At 43.7% G+C, this 19,688-nt stretch overlaps 1 protein-coding gene across 1 annotated transcript in view; it reads right to left on the bottom strand.

Moving 5' to 3' along the window:
- Positions 1-19,688, bottom strand: part of adamts18 (ADAM metallopeptidase with thrombospondin type 1 motif, 18) — a 263,407-nt gene that overhangs the window by 155,519 nt on the left and 88,200 nt on the right. The window contains exons 5-8 of the mRNA XM_060838319.1: positions 17,555-17,754; positions 13,478-13,561; positions 12,206-12,365; positions 9,632-9,737 (exon numbers count right to left, since the gene is read on the bottom strand). Of these exons, the coding sequence (XP_060694302.1) occupies positions 9,632-9,737; positions 12,206-12,365; positions 13,478-13,561; positions 17,555-17,754 (550 nt within the window). The remainder of the gene's footprint in view (positions 1-9,631; positions 9,738-12,205; positions 12,366-13,477; positions 13,562-17,554; positions 17,755-19,688) is intronic.

The raw sequence follows: 19,688 nt of genomic DNA on the forward strand, positions 1-19,688 counted from the left end.
TGGAAGACTGTAGCTCCATGGGCCAGATAATCTTTTTCCATCCAATTATGTTCACATGGCTCAAGGGCCAGTGACAAAGGCAATGCGTGACACCTCATGGCAAAGCAAAGTGAAAACTTAGTTCGAGTCAAATGAGTGTAGCCTGCTGAGCTGAAAGGAAGGTCACTCCAGGATTCAGTGACCGGGGTAGGTAGTGTGTGCAAATGGAGGTCAGGGCATGAGTGGAATGAGAGGCAACACTGGTATGACTGTAGACAGACTGTAGGTACATGCATGATAAGAGGTTATATTAAAAAGAAATTTGGGGCAATTTTGCTCTCACCAGATGGTAGTTTCAAATGGGGCACCAATGGAATATCAACAAACCTATAGTCAGCAATCACCATCAACAATAAGAGACAATCTAACCACCACCCCTTGATATTCAAAGGTGTTACCATCACTGAATGCCCCAACATCCTGGGGGTTACCATTGAGCAGAAATTCAATTGGACTCACCACATGAGCACAGTGACTACAAGAGTAGGTCAGAGGCTAGCATTACTGTCGTAAGTAACTCACCTCCTGACTCGCCCAAAGCCTGTCCACCATCTACAATCACAAGTCAGGAGTATGATGGAATACTCCCACATGCCTGGATAAGTCCAGCTCCAATAACACTCAAGAAGCTTGACACCACTCAAGACAAAGCAGCCACTTGATTGGCTCCACTTCCACAATAATCCACTCCTTCCACCACCGATACTCAGCAGCAGCAGTGTGCACCATCTACAAGATGCATTACAGAAATTCACCAAGGATCCTTAAAGAGCACTTTCCAGACCCATGACCAATTCCTTCCAGAAGGACAAGGGCAGCAGATATAAGGGCAGCATCACCTGCATGACCCCCCCAAGCCAGTCATATTCTGACTGGGAAAAATATTGTCACTTCTTTACTGTCACTGGGTCAAAATTCTAGAATTCCCTCCCCAGTGGCATTGTGGGTCAACCTACAGCAGGTGGACTGCTGCAGTTCAAGGAAGCAGCTCACCACCATCTTCTCAAGAGCAACTCGGGATGAGCAATAAATACCAGCAACACTCACATCTCCCAAAATCAATTTAACAAACACCCAAGGCCAGGTCTTGCGTTGAGATCACTGAACAGAAAGAGACCATTCAGTCGATCATTCATGTGCTGACCCTTTGAGTCAGATTGAATTAACTTCCACCAGTCTCTCAGAAACATTCTAAATGCTAGAAAATTCTAGCTGCGCTTAAGCAATTTCTACTCACCTTGCCTCAGATTCTTTCATCAGATATTGGCATTGATGGCAAGGCCAGTATGTAGTGCCTGTCGCCAAATGTCCTTTAACTGCCACTTTGGGAAGCAATGGCACCATGTTCACTTTAAAGAATATTAATGAACCAGATGGGTTTTTATGGTTCCTGGTGGTAGTTTTATGGTCATCATTAGTGGGACCAGTTTCACATTTCAGATTGATCAGACTAACAATTCCACCAGCTGCCATGATGGGATGGGAGGTTTTAGCCTAAGTCTCTGAATTAGTCATTTAAAGTGAGTGCAAACGAAGCAAGGGTCACAGAAGAAGTAACATTTTCACACAGCAAGTGGTTAGGGTATGCAATGCACTACCTGGAAATATAGAGTCATAGAATCATAGAGATATACAGCATGGAAATAGACCCTGCGATCCAACCCATCCACACTTAACAGATATCCTAAATTAGTCTAGTCCCATTTGCCAGCATTTGGCCCATTTCCCTTTAATCCCTTCCTATTCATATGCCCATCCAGATGCCTTTTAAATATTGTAATTGTACCAGCCTGAACCACTTCCTCAAGTAGCTCATTCCATACACACATCACCCTCTGCGTGAAAAATGTTGTCCCTTAGGTCCTTTTTATATCTTTCCCCTCTCCCCTTAAATCTATGTGCTCTAGTTTTGGACTCCCCCACCTGGTGGAGATGGGTTCAAATGAGGCATTCAAGAGGACATTGGATGAATAGTTGGATAATACTGGTGTGCAGCAATACTGGAAAAAGACAAGGCATATATCCTTGAGATTGATTCTGCAATGACTAATCCAATGATATAATCACTACGTCACCACCTTCCCCAAACTAATTATGCTAATTAATTTATACTAGTATTCAAAGCAATTCATAATGCATAATTGCAGTTATCCCTATTAATCAATGAACTGAATTCACTGATAAGCTGCAATGTAGTATCTTTCAATACGGACAATACCCCAAGACATGGTGGCTCAGTGGTTAGCATCAATTACTCATAGTGTCATAGACCCGGGTTCGATTCCAGCTTCAGGCAATTGTCTGTGTGGAGTTTACATATTCACCCTGTATTGGCGTGAATTTCCATCGGGTGCTCAGGTTTCCTCTCACAGTCCAAAGATATGCAGGTAAGGTGGAATGGCCATGCTAAATTTCACATGGTGTCCAGGGATATGTAGGTACCTGGATTAGCCTTGGGAAATACAGGGATAAGGTAGGGAGTTGCATTGGGTGGATGCTCTTCGAAGGGTCTGCATGAACTCAATGGGCTGAATGGCCTGCTCCCACACTGTAGGGATCCTATGAACTACCACATCAAAAGTTATTGTGATAGCATACAGATACGCTCAAGGGAATAGAAATTTCTGGTAGAGAAAGACTGGACAGTCAACGACATGAGCTTCAAGTTTGACAGGGAGAGTTGATGTACTGCCCAAGCTAAATCCAGGTCGAGTTATGATGAATCTTGGACCTGGCTCTTCCTCTAAGAAGCTCCATAAACCTACCTCAGTGTCCAAACTTTCACGAGTTAATGTTCAATACATTCCACGTTCATTGACTGCATGTCATTTTATTTGTTGGCCATCTAAAGTACTCTGGCTCCTAATACAGTTGGTTCTGCTATAGCATGTTGTCTTCACTGTGAATTGGCTTTAATGCAATTGAGCAATTTAGACCGTTATTTGTAGAATGCAGACTTTCCTTACCTGTATTGGCTACACCACGATTCCGGCCTCATTAATTTAAATGATGCGGCTACTGCGCAATGTTTTTTATAAAGCGAGATCGAACAAGAACAGAATTATCGAGTTATATCAGAACCAACTACATCACATTAAAGGTGTGGTATAAACGTGCACAGTTGTTGTTAAGCTTCACATTAACATTGGGCAATGTCGTTATGCACTCAGGGCTTGCAAGGTGGTGACATGCTTCCCTACAGAAAGATTGGTTTTAAAAGACAGACATGTTTCAATCAGGAACCTCTCCTCGAGGTGGCCTTTCATTTCAGTAATTTGCTTGTTCAGGGAGTTCTCTGGCATGGTTTCAAAATGGTCAAATATGAGAACATCCCGAAAAAAAGGGGAAAAAAAAAGCTCACACAGCTGAGGTTCACAGCCTGGGACACTGTATTTCACTTTAATTCAATGCAGATATCTCAGTTGGCGTTCCCCTAACACTCCCGCAGTAAATTAATTCCGGACTGATGCAGAAGCCACACCCTGCGACATCCTACACTGTGCTGTGTAAAGCATCTACAAACACCATCTTGCCAACAGCTCATAAAGACCACGACCTTTTCACGAGATGGATCATCAAAGCAAACCATAGACGTCAATCAGAATTAGGGCCCCCGACTGTTACTAAATAACTTCACACAAAATATTTCCACTGGAGGAAAGTTACGGGTTCTTTTTTTAAATTTCAAAGAAGTTAACAGTTTCCATGTGATTGGAGGATGGTGGTGGTAGTAGTAGGACTGGAAGATTGAAGCAAATGTCGCTGCTTCATGAATGAGATGTGCTGACAGCATAGTGACTCCTAATGCAGAGCCTCTCCAGCGTTAGACTGAAATGGAACACAACTGACAGCAATTAACTGCACTGTGACATTCAAAGCTGCACTCAAAGAGAGAGCTGGTGACCCCTTAAGAGCTGGTATCAGCTGACTCCCAGAACAATCACACAATCATATGGGAAAGGAAGTGGCCATTCAGCTCTCTGAATCCCATGCTGGTTAGACAAAAGAAAATAGACAATAGGTGCAGGAGTAGGCCATTCTGCCCTTCGAGCCTGCACCACCATTCAATATGATCATGGCTGATCATCCTTAATCAGTATCCTGTTCCTGCCTTATCTCCATAAGCTTTGATTCCATGATCCTTGAGAGCTCTATCCAACTGTTTTTCAAATGAATCCAGAGACTGGGCCTCCACTGCCCTCTGGGGCAGAGCATTCCACACAGCCACCACTCTCTAGGTGAAGAAGTTTCTCCTCATCTCTGTCCTAAATGGTCTACCCCTTATTTTTAAGCTGTGTCCTCTGGTTCAGCACTCACCCATCAGCGGAAACATGTTTCCTGCCTCCAGAGTGTCCAATCCTTTAATAATCATATATGTCTCAATCAGATCCCCTCTCAGTCTTCTAAACTCAAGGGTTTACAAGCCCAGTCACTCCTGTCTTTCAGCGTAAGGTAGTCCCACCATTCCAGGGATTGACCTCGTGAACCTACGCTGCACTCCCTCAATAGCCAGAATGTCTTTCCTCAAATTTGGAGACCAGAACTGCACACAATACTTCAGGTGTGGTCTCACCAGGGCCCTGTACAGCTGCAAAAAAACCTCTTTGCTTCTATACTCAATCCTTCTTGTTATGAAAGCCAGCATGCTATTAGCCTTCTTCACTACCTGCTGCACCTGCATGCTTGCCTTCATTAACTAGTATACAAGAACATCCAGATCTCTTTGTACTGCCCCTTTACCTAAATTGATTCCATTTAGGTAGTAATCTGTCTCCCTGTTCTTGCATCCAAAGTGGATAACCATACATTTATCCACATTAAACTGCATCTGCCATGCATCTGACCACTCACCTTACCTGTCCAGGTCACCTTGTAATCTCCTAACATCCTCCTCACATTTCACCCTGCCACCCAGCTTAAATTTGCTAATGTTATTACTAATAACACCTTCTATATCATTAATATATATTGTAAAAAGCTGCAGTCCCAGCACTGATCCCTGCGGTACCCCACTGGCCACTGCCTGCCATTCCGAAATGAAGCCGTTTATCACTACCCTTTGTTTCCTGACAGCCAACCAATTTTCAATCCAAGTTAGTACTTTGCCCCCAATACCACGCGCCCTAATTTTGCTCACTAACCTCCTATGTGGGACTTTATCAAAAGCTTTCTGAAAGTCCAGGTACACTACATCTACTGAATCTCCCTCGTCCATCTTCAGAGTTACATCCTCAAAAAATTCCAGAAGATTAGTCAAGCATGATTTCCCCTTCGTAAATCTATGCTGACTCTGACCTATCCTGTTATTACTATCCAGATGTGTCGTAATTTCATCCTTTATAATAGACTCCAGCATCTTTCCCACCAATGAGGTCAGACTAACTGGTCTATAATTTCCTGCTTTCTCTCTCTCACCTTTCTTAAAAAGTGGTACAACATTAGCCACCCTCCAATCGGCAGGGACTGATCCTGAATCTATCGAACTCTGGAAAATAATCACCAACGCATCCACGATTTCTCGAGCCACCTCCTTCAGTACCCTGGGATGTAGACCATCAGGCCTGGAAACTTATCAACCTTCAGACCTAACAGTCTCTCCAACACCAATTCCCAGCAAATATAAATTCCCTTTTTATTTGGTTGTTTTGAAAGTAAATCGAGTCACATAAGTCTTATAGGAAGAGACATGGCTGATTGGTATTATTGCTAGACTGTTAATCCCGGAGACCCAGTTAATGTTCTGGGGGCCTGGGTTCGAATCCCATCAGGGCAGATTCATACAGCACAGAAATGACCCTTGAGCATATCAAGTCTACATCACTATAACTAAATATGGTGGAATTTGAATTGAAAAAATATCCAGAATTAATCTGGAAACATGATCCAATGTTGATTGTCAGAAAAACCTATCTGGTTCACTAATGCTCTTTAGGGAAGGAACTTGGGTTGGTGACTCCAGACCTGCAATGATGTGGTTGACTTTGAGCAGTTAGGGATGAGTAAGGAATCATCCAACATCCTGTGAATGAGTTAAAAAAAAAACAGAAGTGCTCTCTCACTAGAGAGGGACAAATGGTGATGAGTTTAACCTGAGAGTCACCATGCCTAATTTCTGCAGCTGGTGTAAGAATTGACCCTCTCAAAAGCAATTAGGAATGGTCAATAAATGCTGGTCCGGCCAGCGACACTTACATCCCATGAACAACACTTTAAGAAGTACTGAGAGCATGCTGAAGAATCACAGGTGTTGCCTTTCAGATGAGATGCTAAACTGAAGCCTCATCTCGTCTTTCAGGTGGATGTAAAACATCTGGTGGGATTATAGTGGGAAGAGCAACAGTCTCACCACTGCTTGGCCAGTAATGGCCCTTCAAGCGAAAATTAACAAAATAGCTGATCTGCTCATTGCTATATTGCAGTTGAAGAGATCTTATGGTGTATAAGCTGACTATCATGTGAAGCTGTTTGAGAATCCAGAAGTCTTTATTTCTCTCTGGGGCGAGTAATGGAAGGCTCTTAGATACAATCAGTTGACAGCATGGCTTAGCGACACCCCAGTTTGCTGATGCAATTATACCTGCTGAGCTATAGAGGGGTGGAGATGGCAACGTCTGGCACCAAATACATCAGGTTCCTTTCTTCCTCTTCAAAGGGCTTTGTAGTATTTTTTTGAAACAAGCCCAATAAAAGGTCAGCATTCGCTGAACGGACGTGCACTCCAATGAAAGGGAAGAGACTCTGCCCACCAAGGCCAACAGCATGTCCCTGAGGCACTTGGCCTGAGGCAGTGGATGAGTCGTGACCGCAAACTCCAAAAAAAGACACAACATTTTCTCCATGTTGGCTAAATGCTAATGACCGGAAAAGAGGAAACAGCAGCTTCCTTGAATTACTTCCAGGACCGGATCATCGTTTGGCAATCTGCAAACCTTTTTCCCCTCAGAAAATTGGTTTCTAAAGCAAGCAGCATTCCTTTGCCAAAGCAGGGTTTCTGTTCCAGTACTACTCCCTCTTGTTTCTCCTCCTCCCACCCTGCCCCATGAACAATGTTGCCTGGTTACAGAATTTGGCATTATCTTCTATTCCAGCTCCCACCATATGTTCTATTAATACCAATCTTAGGTGATGAGGCTGGACTGACAGCAGCGGTGGGTAGAGAAGGTGTGAGGATTATTCTAATCACATGGAGTTCAACAACCCTCCAGAACCACACCCAAAATGGCAGATACTGGCATTTTCATTGGAGAAAAGAAGGTTTAGGGGTGACTTGATAGAGGTGTACAAAATTATTAGGGGTTTAGATAGGGTTGACCATGAGAACCTTTTTCCACGTATGGAGTCAGCTATTATGAGGGGGCATAGCTTTAAATTAAGGGGTGGTAGGTATAGGACAGATGTTAGGGGTAGATTCTTTACTCAGCAAGTCGTGAGTTCATGGAATGCTCCGCCAGTATCAATGGTGGACTCTCCCTCTTTATGGGCGTTTAAACGGGCATTGGATAAGCATATGGAGGATAGTGGGCTAGTGTAGGTTAGGTGGGCTTGGATCGGCGCAACATCGAGGGAAAAATACTGCGCTGTATTTTTCTATGTTCTATGTTCTATTAGTGGTATCTGCATCAATCCAGTCTCATGATGAGTGGTCCAGCACACAGCCAGATATTTCACTCAACAGTGATCGGGAGGAGACACCATTGAGCTCTGCCCTCACTCTGCCCTCACAAGGATGTCAATAGGAGCCCGATAGTTTCAGTTTCAAATAAATATAAACCCAACAAGTTAAAACAAATAAAAAGACATCTAGGCACATTCTCCAGGGCTGATGTTAGCTTTGATTGTATAGTTATCAATCCCTCGATCTTATCAAACTACCTGGGCCCCCTTAGTTCTTCAAAGGACCCACAATGCATCCATTATTTTATCTTCAACAATTCAAACCACTCTATTAGCTTTCCAACTTACTTTCAAGCAACTCATCATAAAGAGTAACTGATTTAAACCCTCAACTATATTGGTACAAAATGGTGACATTGTGGTAACATCGCTGTACATAATCCATAATGTTGTGGGGGAGCTGTGTTCAAATTCCACTAAAGTGAAGTTAATGAAATCTGGAATAAAAGGTGAACTTAATTGTTGTAAAATCCCAGGCCATTTAAAGTCTTTTGGGGAAAGGAATCACATGTCCTTCTCTAGTCTGGCCTATTGAGTCTTAATTGTTTTCTGGTCAATAAATGCTGGCCTTGCCAGTGATGTCCACATCCCATCAATGAATAAGCAAAAGACAGCTCACTTTCTCATTCTCGGGTCAGCATTGGTCACCTTTGGATGTATTTTATACATAATTGCGAAATAGATGCTACTTCAGCAGGTTTATAGTTCAGGACAGAGTTTTCAAAAAGCATTTTCTTCCTGCTACAGCCACCTAGTCTGTTTTGTGTGATACTTCTTACTTTACTTTTAAACTCTCTTTGTTCTATCACTGGTTAATCAGCTTTTAGTCTCTTCCCTCACCTCACAATTCTCTCCCTCAATTCCTTACCTCAGCTGTGACTTCATGAATAGCATTCTTGCTTGCCAAAATCAGGAGGTTAATTTTTTATTTATTACTTGATGCAACGTGGATATTGTTAATCAATGTTTGTTGTCCTAATTGTCCTTGTACTGACACCACAGCCGAATTAACACAGCCCTGAGAATACCATCTCTGCAGTTGAACTGAGTGACTTGCTGGGCTGTTTCGGGAGGGGCAGTTTAGGTCTGGAGGCACATGTGGGTCAGGCCAGATAAAGATAACAGATTTCCTTCTGAGGAACCAGATGGATTTTGATAACAATCGATGGTCGATGTTATACTGAAGAAAGCTTTCAATTTTAGATGCAATTAATTAAATTTCACTACCTACCGTGATGGGATTTGAACTAAGAACTTGGGCTCTGGATGGCTAACCAGTGGCACTGCTGCTATGTCCCACTTCAGAAACGTGAGCAGATCATGTGAGGCCATCAGAGAGCAGTAAGGGTATGGAATGCTTTGCCTGCAACGGTAGTAGATTCGCCATGTTTAAGTGCATTTAAGTCATCATTGGACAGGCATATGGACGTACATGGAAAAGTGTAGGTGGGATGGGCTTCAGATTAGTATGACAGGGCAGCGCAACATCGAGGGCCGAAGGGTCTGTACTGCGCTGTAATATTCTATGTTCTATGTAGTTGAATAGGCTGCTGATGTCCATTGGCCTCGCCAATGAAGAATAGCAGTGGGACCTGAATAACTGGGCTGAAAATGTGTTGCTGGAAAAGCGCAGCAGGTCAGGCAGCATTCAAGGAACAGGAAATTCGACGTTTCGGGCATAAGCCCTTCATCAGGAAGCCCTCCATTCCTGATGAAGGGCTTATGCCCGAAACGTCGTATTTCCTGTTCCTTGGATGCTGCCTGACCTGCTGCGCTTTTCCAGCAACACATTTTCAGCTCTGATCTCCAGCATCTGCAGACCTCACTTTCTCCCTGAATAACTGGGACAGCTGTAGCAGAAGCAAATCGAAATGGGAGGCTTGACAAGTGGATCAAATGGAGATTGCAAGTTACTTACTTATGTCCAGATTCATGAGCAATGGTGAAAGCTAGGCCCAGGCCCGTGTCTTCATTGATGGTGCAGCTTCGGTATTTGCTGCACATTCCACTAATCGGAGCAAAACCTACAAAACAAATCCAAAGTTTCAACAAATCCCCAGAAAAGAACAGGCACAGGCACAACATCAAACACTGACAACCAAGCGAGAGCTCCACCAAGTCTCGACTGGGCTGTCACTATGGCATGGAAGTTGGCCCCAAGTTCGCGATGCTGGAAATCAGAAACAAAATCAGAAATTGCTGGAAAAAAAACTCAGCAGGTCTGGCAGCATCTGTGGAGAAAAAGCAGAATCAATGTTTTGAGTCCAGAGCCCCTCGTTCAAACTTTGCTTTGCTTTCTCTCCACAGATCTTGCCAGACCTGCTGAGTTTTTCTGGGAATTTCTGCTTTTGTTGCTCAGGACATGAAAATTGGTTTATAAACGTAAGCTTTGACTGTTCTCCAGCACATGAGATTCGTGAGTGTTTTCTCATGAAGAAGGTGCGAGTTTGATTCCAGATGGAAACTGGATGGGTGATTTTTTGGGGGGAAATACACTTGCAGGCACAATGAGAATACAGCAGAGATAATGGGATGGAGTGGAATGTTCTACTGAGAGCTGACATGGACTCAATAGGCCCTGTGATACAGTAAAAAGATGAGGATTTATTCTAAGCTAAACATATTGTGCACAGAGTAAGATGTCACTCTGCTTCTCACACAGTGATAATTAGTCTGTGGAACCTTCAATCTGTCTTTATTTTACAAGTCATTTTATTGAGGGATAATAAGTCTCATTGGCTAGATGGCTAGTTTGAGCTGAAAATGTGTTGCTGGAAAAGTGCAGCAGGTCAGGCAGCATCCAACGAACAGGAGATTCGACGTTTCAGGCATAAGCCCTTCTTTTCCAGTAACACATTTTCAGCTCTGATCTCTAGTATCTGCAGTCCTCACTTTCTCCTAGATGGCTAGTTTGCAATACACAGCGATGCCAACAGCATGGCCTCAATTCCCATGCTGGCTCAAGTTGCTGCCTTTCTCAACCTTGCCCAAGGTGTGGTGATCCTCAGGTTAAACTCACCATCAGCTGTCTCTTTCGAACAACTGAGTGGTACTATGGCAACTTTACTTTAATGAGTAACGTAAACTGAGAATGAAAGAAAGTTGCAGTTGAATGACCTGAAGACCCAGACGCATGACGAGTTGCTTTTGGAATGCTGTCATTGTTAATTATCAGTAACCGCAAACAGGATTATGTGTTGAAGGAATCTCTCATTATTTGGTGACATTAGTTGGAAGAAATGTAAGTCAAGATACCAGGCGATCTCATTATTCTTCTTAAGACTCTGCCTTTGCAACCTGTCAAAAGGTTTAGCATCTCATGTGAGAGACAGCATAGGTCAACATGCCCGCTGGTCACTGAAATGTCAGCGATATTACCGATAGTACAGTAATAAGGCAAATTCCAGTCTTAGAGATCTGAGCTACAATGCATTTCTTTTCCTATATATTACGAAAACCCAGCAAAACTAGCATCTACTGTCCATTCCTGGTTGCCCTGGGATTGTGCCGGCAAGCAACCTCATTTGGATACTGGATAAAAACCGAAAGAACTGCAGATGCTGTAAATCAGAAACTAACCAGTAATTGCTGGAAAAGCTCAGCAGGTCTAGCAGCATCCATGGAGAGAAGTCAAAGTTAAAGTTTCAGTCAAGTGACCCTTCCTCAGAATGGGAAGAATCACTCAACCCAAAATCTGATTTCTCTCCACAGATGCTGCCAGACCTGTTGAGTTTTTCTTGTAATTTCTGTTTTTGGTTCTCATTTGGGTGCTGCTGTAGTATACACAGAAAATTGGTAAAAGTGCCATATTGGTAGATGGTTCAGAGTTGCTGATGGTTCAGTGTGGGACTGAAGGTGTATGTTAGCCAAGCTGGGCAAGGGAGCAGCCTCTATTCCATGGAGGATAGTCGTTAATGTGGGGAGGTGGCAGCACAGTGATATGTATGAGTAAGCCATAAACCATGTTAATGTTCAGGGAATGCGGGTTCAAGTGCCACCACTGCAAATAGTGAAATTTAAATTCAGTAAAAATCTGAAATTAAAAGCTCATTTGATCACAATCATGTCTCAAATACTACCAAGTCCACTAATATCCTTTAGGGAAGAAAACCTGAATTCCTTAATTGGTCGATATGTAACGTCTGATCCAAATCAGGATGGGCCTGGCCAATGATGTCCATATTACATGAATAATTTTCACAAAAATCAATAGTTTCAAAACCAGCTTTCTTTATCAATGGTCTTTTTTCAAAGTACACTCAAATTCCCAACTGAACTCAGGTTTCCTCAATTAGTTGTCATTAATTTAACTGCTATATCGTTGACCGAGATCTTTCCAGGAGTCCTTAGGAATGCACAATAAATATGGCCTTGCTAGTGATATCCATATCTCATGGAATAATAAATGAACCTTCAGGGAGTTTGGGCAACTCTCTCTGGACAGTTACCTTCTCAAACAGTGAGGAAGACACATGTGGGGACTTCTGCTTACCCAATGTATCACAAGGTTCATTCTTCCAAGAGCAGATGTCCAGTCCTGTCAGTAACACCGCATGATCATGCCGCTTTCCGTTCTTTTCCATCAGGCCAGACTGCCACTGGCAGAAACTATTCAACGATTGGTCTGCATGATGGTTGATCACTAACCCAGGCTGGAAGAGGAAACCAACACAACCCAATTTTTTGTTTCATGGTTAGTTCTACGACTATGACAAATCATAGACAAAGTCAATGAGTTGTACAGCAGGGAAACAGACCCTTCAATCCAACTCATCCATGCTAACCAGATATCTTAAATTATTCTTGTCCCATGTTCCCACACCTGGTCCATATCCCTCTCAACCCTTCCTATTCATATACCCATCCAGATTCTTTTTAAATGTTGTAGTTGTGCCAGCCTCCACCACTTCCTCTGGCAGCTCATTCCATACACGCACCATCCCCTGCATGAAAAGGTTGCCCCTTAGGTCCCTTTAAAATCTTTCTCCTCTCATTTTAAATGTTTGCCCTCCAGCTTTGGACTGCCCCACCATAGGGAAAAGACCTTGTTTATTTACCCTCTCCATGCCCCTAATGATTTTATAAGGTCACCCCTCAGCCTCTGATGCTCCAAGGAAAATAGCTCCCGGCGTGCAAATCATGAACTCAGGGATATGGAAGACTACCAAGGCTTTAATGGCATCCATTAAGCTCACCCAATACTCCACATCTTTATGTCTAATGTTCCTCATTCTCTATTAAATACCCACACACCTCCCCTCTTGAGTTTTGTGAAACTAACTATCACCAGGTACATTCTGATCCAGTGCCAGGAGCAGCTCAGAGGTTAGAGCTCTTGAATCCAATTTAGAAGACCTTGCGGTCAAGCCTCAGATGGGAGCAGGTAACCTGTATGGGCAAGGGGTGCTGTCTCTTGGACAGTATGGGAAACTGAGGCTCTGCCTGCACCCTTGGGTAGATGTGAAAGATCAAGAGCATGCACGTTTCCCTGTTGTCATGGTGAATCCAATAGGAATTGTTAATGAAACGGAACTGAATTTGGGCTAATCACTTCAGGAAATCTGAGGATCATCAAAGGATTGTTGTGAGGGACAGTTCTTTCTTTGTCGTTGGTTTGCCGTATTTGGTTTAAAGTATTAGGTTGAACTTCTACACTTTCTCTATCTATGGGGTAGGTGATTATCTCAGATATCCAGTTAGGGTTTGGTTTGGCTGCATTCCTTTGACATTTTGATGACAAAGTAGAAGCATGAAAACAACCTACTGGATCCTGCTCCAGAAGTAACAGGCTCACAATCACAATCTTTATGTCATTTCCGATGGTGCCATCTTTGAAAAGACTGGATACCTGTTGGGAAGAACAGGTCAGTGCATTACTGTCAAGAAACAAATTTATTATATGGTAATAGTCAACCTACAGTCAACCTGGGGATAGAGGGAGAACTTTCCAACATATCTAACACAGAGGAACATGGTTATGTTTGCGTGGGACCAATTATCTCAGAGGTAGGACTGTATCCCAGGAACTCTTCACTACAGTGTCAAGGTCCAACTCTCATCAGCACGCAGCAAGGCTTGGGATCTCATGTGCTATAAATATTAGTTTGTCACTCAAGTGCCAATAATTTCCATTTCCACCCAGACCAGAAGCTTAAACAAACAAGCCGCATAAATGTTTCGGCTGCAACAGCAGGTCAGAGGTTAGCATTCTGTAGTGAGTAACTCACCTTGTAATTCCCCAAAGCCTGTCCACCATGTACAAGGTACAAACAGCCCCACGTGATTGGCACACATCCATCATCTTCAATCCTCACCTGCTGCACCACAGCCACAGTGGCTCCAGGGGGCAATACAACCACTCACCATGGCTTCTTCAGTCGAACATTCCAATTCCTCAGGCTGTAATGCCTAGGAGGATGAGCACATGGGGGCATTCCCACCAAGTCACACACCATTGTACAATGACATCTATTAATGGTCCTCCTTGATCATTGGCAGAAACTTCTGGAACTTCTTTCCTAACCAATAGACTTCTGCACTTCAAGAAGGCAACTCAACAGCACCTTCTCCAGGATAACGAGGGATGGGCAATAATTGCTGTATCCCACGAATGATTGAAAAATATAGGCCATCCTCATGTTTTTACTCCCCATCATTATCCTTCCAGACCTTTTACTTTAATCCTAACAGATTATCTGTCTATCGCTTTCTCCTTCACTCACTTATCTTGCTTTCACTAAACGTACCTTCCCTAATCACTTTCACCCACTCATGGAGCAGTGAATTTCACATTCCAAACACTTGGCATGTAAATCAGTAACAATAACTGACATTGCTGGAAAAGCTCAGCAAGTCTGGCAGCATCTGTGGAGAGCAATCAGAGTTAATGTTTCAGGTCAAGTGACCATCCTCAGAACGCAGTGTAAATCAGTGTTCCCTAAATTCAATATTGGACATATTAGTGTCCTCCAGTGCCTTTGAGTTTACCCTATCAAACCCTTTTATGATTTTAAAGATCTTGCTCAGGCTTCCCTTTGCTACAGAGTCCAGTCTCAGCTATTCCACCATTACTGATCAGCTGCGCTAATAATTTCAAAGCCTTGTTAAAACACAGAAGCATGAAAGAGAAAAGATACCAGCTTCAAGTTTTCAGCAGATCTGATGAAGCAATTGTGCCCTGTCCCTCAGAGTTTAAGAACATTTTAAGGAGCTGAAGGTTAAGATATTCGGAGATTTTGGATAACATGGACAAGTTGGGCTGAAAGGCCTGTATTCATGCTATGTGATTCCACAAGCCTCAGAGAGAAAAATACTTTGATACATCGAAAATTTATATTTTCAAGGAGAGGAATATTTGTGGAAGTAAATTCCCTATACCACACCTCCGATAAAGAACATGTAATAACTCATAATATTCCATAGAGTCCTACAGCATGGAGACAGGCCCTCTGGCCCAAACTGGTCTATACAGGCCAAAATGTGTCCATCCACACTAATCCCATTTCCCTGCAATTGGCCCATATTCTTCCATATATTTGTCCAAATGCCTTTTACGTGCTGTTGATGTACCTGCCTCAACCACTTCCACTGGCGGCTCATTTGAAAAGCGTACCACCCTCTGTGTAAATAAGTTGCCCTCAGGTTCCCTTTTATTTTTTCCCCTCTAACCTTAAACTGATGCCCTCTAGTTCTTGATTCCCCAACCCTGGTAAAAAGACGGAGTGCATTCACCCTATCCATGCCTCTCAGGATGTTATACACCTCAGTAGGATGCCCCCTCAGTCTCCAACGCTCTGAAAGAGAAAGTACCAGCTTGCCCAACCTCTCCCTATTTAGCACCATCTTTGACAAGAAAAAAAGGTTTCTTCAAGGAATGAAGATCTTGTCTTGCATCAAGGCCTCAATCCAGAATAGGAGAAGCCATTCAGCGTCCTAAATCTGTTCCACCCCTCAACTGGATCATTAAACCCACAAAACCTCAGGTCCACCTCACTACATTAGTTCCTTTTAACTAAATAAAAACCCTCCATTTTGATCTTCAACTGACAGCTAACCTTAGAATGGTTTTTAAAGGGACAGTCTTCCAGATTTGTACCAGCCTTTGTGCATGAAGGTATTCTTTATCATAGAGATCTTGAATGGTTCTGTTCTCTGTCCCCACCTTCAAAGCAGTCACAATTGGAGAGAGGTTGTGGATCCATTGGAACCATAGGACTTAAAGCAGGAAGTGGGCCATTCAGCCTTTCAAACCTACTCCACTACATGATTAGACCATGGTGAATCTGGTTACAGTCTCAGCTCTACCTTCCTGTCCTACTGCCCCATGAGCCTTGACTCACTTATCAATCAATAATCTATTCAACTCCACCTTGAATAAATATAATGATCCAGCCTCCAATGTTTTCTAGGCAAAAAGAATTCCAGATACTCATGACAGTCAGAACACAAAAACTCGCCTCAATTCAGGATCAAAAGTGAGAGTGCTTATCCTCAGATTGTCTCCACAGTTCCAGTCTCCCCCAGAAAAGGAAACAAAATTATTTCCCGGGGTATTGCTCATGTCCACTTTCCCATCACCTTCAAAGCTCTGCCAAAGGAACAGCCCATCACCTAGATACTAGAGGAAACATATCCCTTTCCACTCGAGCACCGAGAGCTCGTTGCTGCCCCCTATCAGATAAGCTCCATTCAATTCAACTGAAGTTGTAACTTCACCACAACACGGAGATAAACCAGAGAAGGCAAACATGGTCTTGAGTAGTCTTTGTGCTTTCCTGGGATGCTTCACTGTATAGTGGTCAGGACCAAGATCAATGATCTCCTTGACACAAGCTCGCTGAACTGAAGTCTTTGCACGGACCCATGATAGTGTCCTGCCTTCAATGTTTGTGTAATCTGGAACAATACAGGTTTCCAGATCTAGCAATTAAACATCCGTAGCCTTTTTGTTTAAATTCACTTATGAAAGAAGGCATCATTAACTGGACAACATTTATTGCCCGTCCCTAATTGCCCTTGAGAAGATGATGGTGAGAGCGGCTTCTTGAACCGCCGTGGCCCATCTTCTGTCAGTTGACTTACGGTGCCAATAGGCAGGGAATTCCAAGATTTTGACCCAGCGACAGTGACAGAACAGTGATATATTTCTGAGTCAGGATGGTGTTGGCTGGGAGAACTTGCCACTGGTGGTGTTCCCCTGTATCTGCTGCCCTTGCCCTTCTTGGGTCATTGGCTTGGAAGGTGATAATTAATGAGCCATGGTGAAGTTCTGCAGTGCATCTTTGAGCATGGTTAGTGGAGGGACAGAGGTTGTAGATATAGGGCCAGATTAAGTGGGCTGCTTTGTCCTGAAGGGTGTCAATTTTCTTGAGTGTTGATGGAGCGACACCCATCCAGCCAAGTGAGTACTTAAATATACTACTATCTTGGTTTTGTCTGCTCAGGGTGGCAGAGTGGCTCAGCGGTTGGCACTGCTGCCTCACAGTTTCATGGACCCAGGTTTGATTCCTGCCTCTGGCGACCGTCTGTGTGGAATTTATATATTCCCTTCATGTCTCTGTGGGTTTTCTCTGCTTTCCTCCCACAGTCCAAAGATGTGTAGGTTAGCGGGATTCACCATGCTAAATTGCCTATAGTGATCAGGGATGGGCAGGTTAGTGGATTAGCCATGGGAAATGCAGGGATGGAGCTGGGGTCTGCATGGAATACTTTACGGAGTGTCAGTGTGGACTCAATGGGCCAAATCCTTGTAGATGATTCAATCCTGATACTGAAAGGTAGAAGGCACAAATAAAATGTTTATCCCCATCCCAGTGGCAAATGCACCCTCTCACTGGCTTACCATATTCATAACGGTGAGGATATAAGTCGTGATATTCTCTCTGCCGTGTCTCTCAAGCATCTTCTTGTCTGCCACTACCAGCGTTTCAACAGTAAGCCCTCCGGATTTCCGGGAATCGAAGGCTGTGCGTTTCAGTCTGCTCCTGGAGCTGTATTCATCGGACAAGAGGTGGATATCTTCGACTGGAGGTTGAGGCATGTCTGAGATGGGGATATGGGGAGAGAAGGAAGCAGAGAAAACATGCAGTTCTGAAGAGGAGCCGAAAGTAAATTTTACAGCTTCTCCCCCACCCCATGCATTTGTGAAAAAGCATTAAGTTCTTACATTACAAACAAGGACAGCGAAACAAAACTTTGAGGCAGTTTTCAATCTTCCATTGATCAACTGAGATTAGGAGAATAAAATATTTTTTTTAAAGATCCAACCTGAATTTGAAAACCAAATTGTCAACTGCAACAATTTGAAGTCATAAGGCACCTTTAATGTTGCAAAGTGGATCAAAGCACTCAACAAGATTATCACGGAAAACATCTTCCCAAGGGCTTTGAGGGATGGGCAATAAATGCTGGCACAGTGACACAGTGGGTGGCACGGTGGCACAGTGGTTAGCACTGCTGCCTCACAGCGCCTGAGACCCGGGTTCAATTCCCGACTCAGGCGACTGACTGTGTGGAGTTTGCACGTTGTCAGCGTGGATTTCCTCCGGGTGCTCCGGTTTCCTCCCACAGTCCAAAGATGTGCGGGTCAGGTGAATTGGCCATGCTAAATTGCCCGTGGTGTTAGGCAAGGGGTAAATGTAGGGGTATGGGTGGGTTGCGCTTCAGCGGGCCGGTGTGGACTTGTTGGGCCGAAGGGCCTGTTTCCCACACTGTAAGTAATCTAATCTTCGATGAGGCACAGAACACAGGAGGAAAAATAACCAAAAGCTTTGTCAATTAGGTTACTGCTAGAGACTGCATTAAAGGAGGGGAAAGAGGGGTCAGGATGTGAAGACAGGTTTAAGGGCTTTTTAGAATTAAGGCTGAAGTCAGCTAAACATCAGGCTGTCAATGGTGGACAACTATGTTCATTCTCGCATGGGATACGGGTGTCACTGGCTGGGCCAGCATTTATTGCCCATCCCTCAAAGCCCTTGGGAAGATGATAGTGAGCTGCCTTCTCGAGAAACACTGCAGTCTACGTGCAATAGGTAAACCCGCAATCTCATTTGGGAGGGAATTTCAGGACTTTGACCCAGAGACAGTGAAGGGATTGTCCAAGTCAGGGTGGTGTGCAGCTTGGAGGGGAACTTGCAGGTTGTAGCGTTCCCATGTATCTGCTGTGTTTGTCCTTGTGCTTTTCATTGAAAGTGGCCATGAGTTTGGAAGATGTTGTTTAAGGATCTTTGGTGAATGTCTGCAATAATACGTCTTGTAGATAGTACACACTGCTGTTACTGAGTGCCAGTGGTGGAGAGAGTGGATGCTTGTGGATATGATGACAATGAAGCAGGCTGCTTTGTCTTGGATGGTGTCAAGCTTCCTGAGGGTTGTTGGGGCTGCACCCATCCAGGCAAGTGGGGAGTATTCCTGACTTGCCTTGTAGATGATGGACAGGCTTTGGGGGATCAGGAGGTGAGTTACTCACCAAGTCTCTGACCTGCTCTTGTAGCTCTTAAAATTGAGAACATTGAACCAGCCGAATTTGAAGAAATTAAGAGAACTGGAAGATACTTGAAAAATAGCCAGAGGGAAGAAATCATTGAGAAATTTGAAAGAACGGTGGAGGATTTTAAAATTGCAGCATTCTCTGGAAGTGAAACCAGTCTCACAAGTTCAGGGACATGGATGAATTTTTGTCAGTTCAAAAGATGTGGATGTCACTACAAGGTTAGGCCAGAATTTATTGTTCATCCCTAATTGCCCTGGAGCTGTGGATGAAAATATTGGCTGCAGAAATTTAACTGCCTCCTTCAACTTGCTCAGACACTCAGCATTTCCAGTCCTCACACCTACCAAGGAGCCAACTGCATTAGTGAATGGCTCAATCTGATAAATAAAGGCTAAATATCGCGGGTTCTGGAAATCTGAAACAAAAACAGAGAATGCTGGAGAAACTCAGCAGGTCTGGCAGCATCTGTGGAGAGAGAAAGAGT

Source organism: Hemiscyllium ocellatum, chromosome 17 (assembly GCF_020745735.1).
Source record: "Hemiscyllium ocellatum isolate sHemOce1 chromosome 17, sHemOce1.pat.X.cur, whole genome shotgun sequence".
NCBI classification, from domain to species: domain Eukaryota; kingdom Metazoa; phylum Chordata; class Chondrichthyes; order Orectolobiformes; family Hemiscylliidae; genus Hemiscyllium; species Hemiscyllium ocellatum.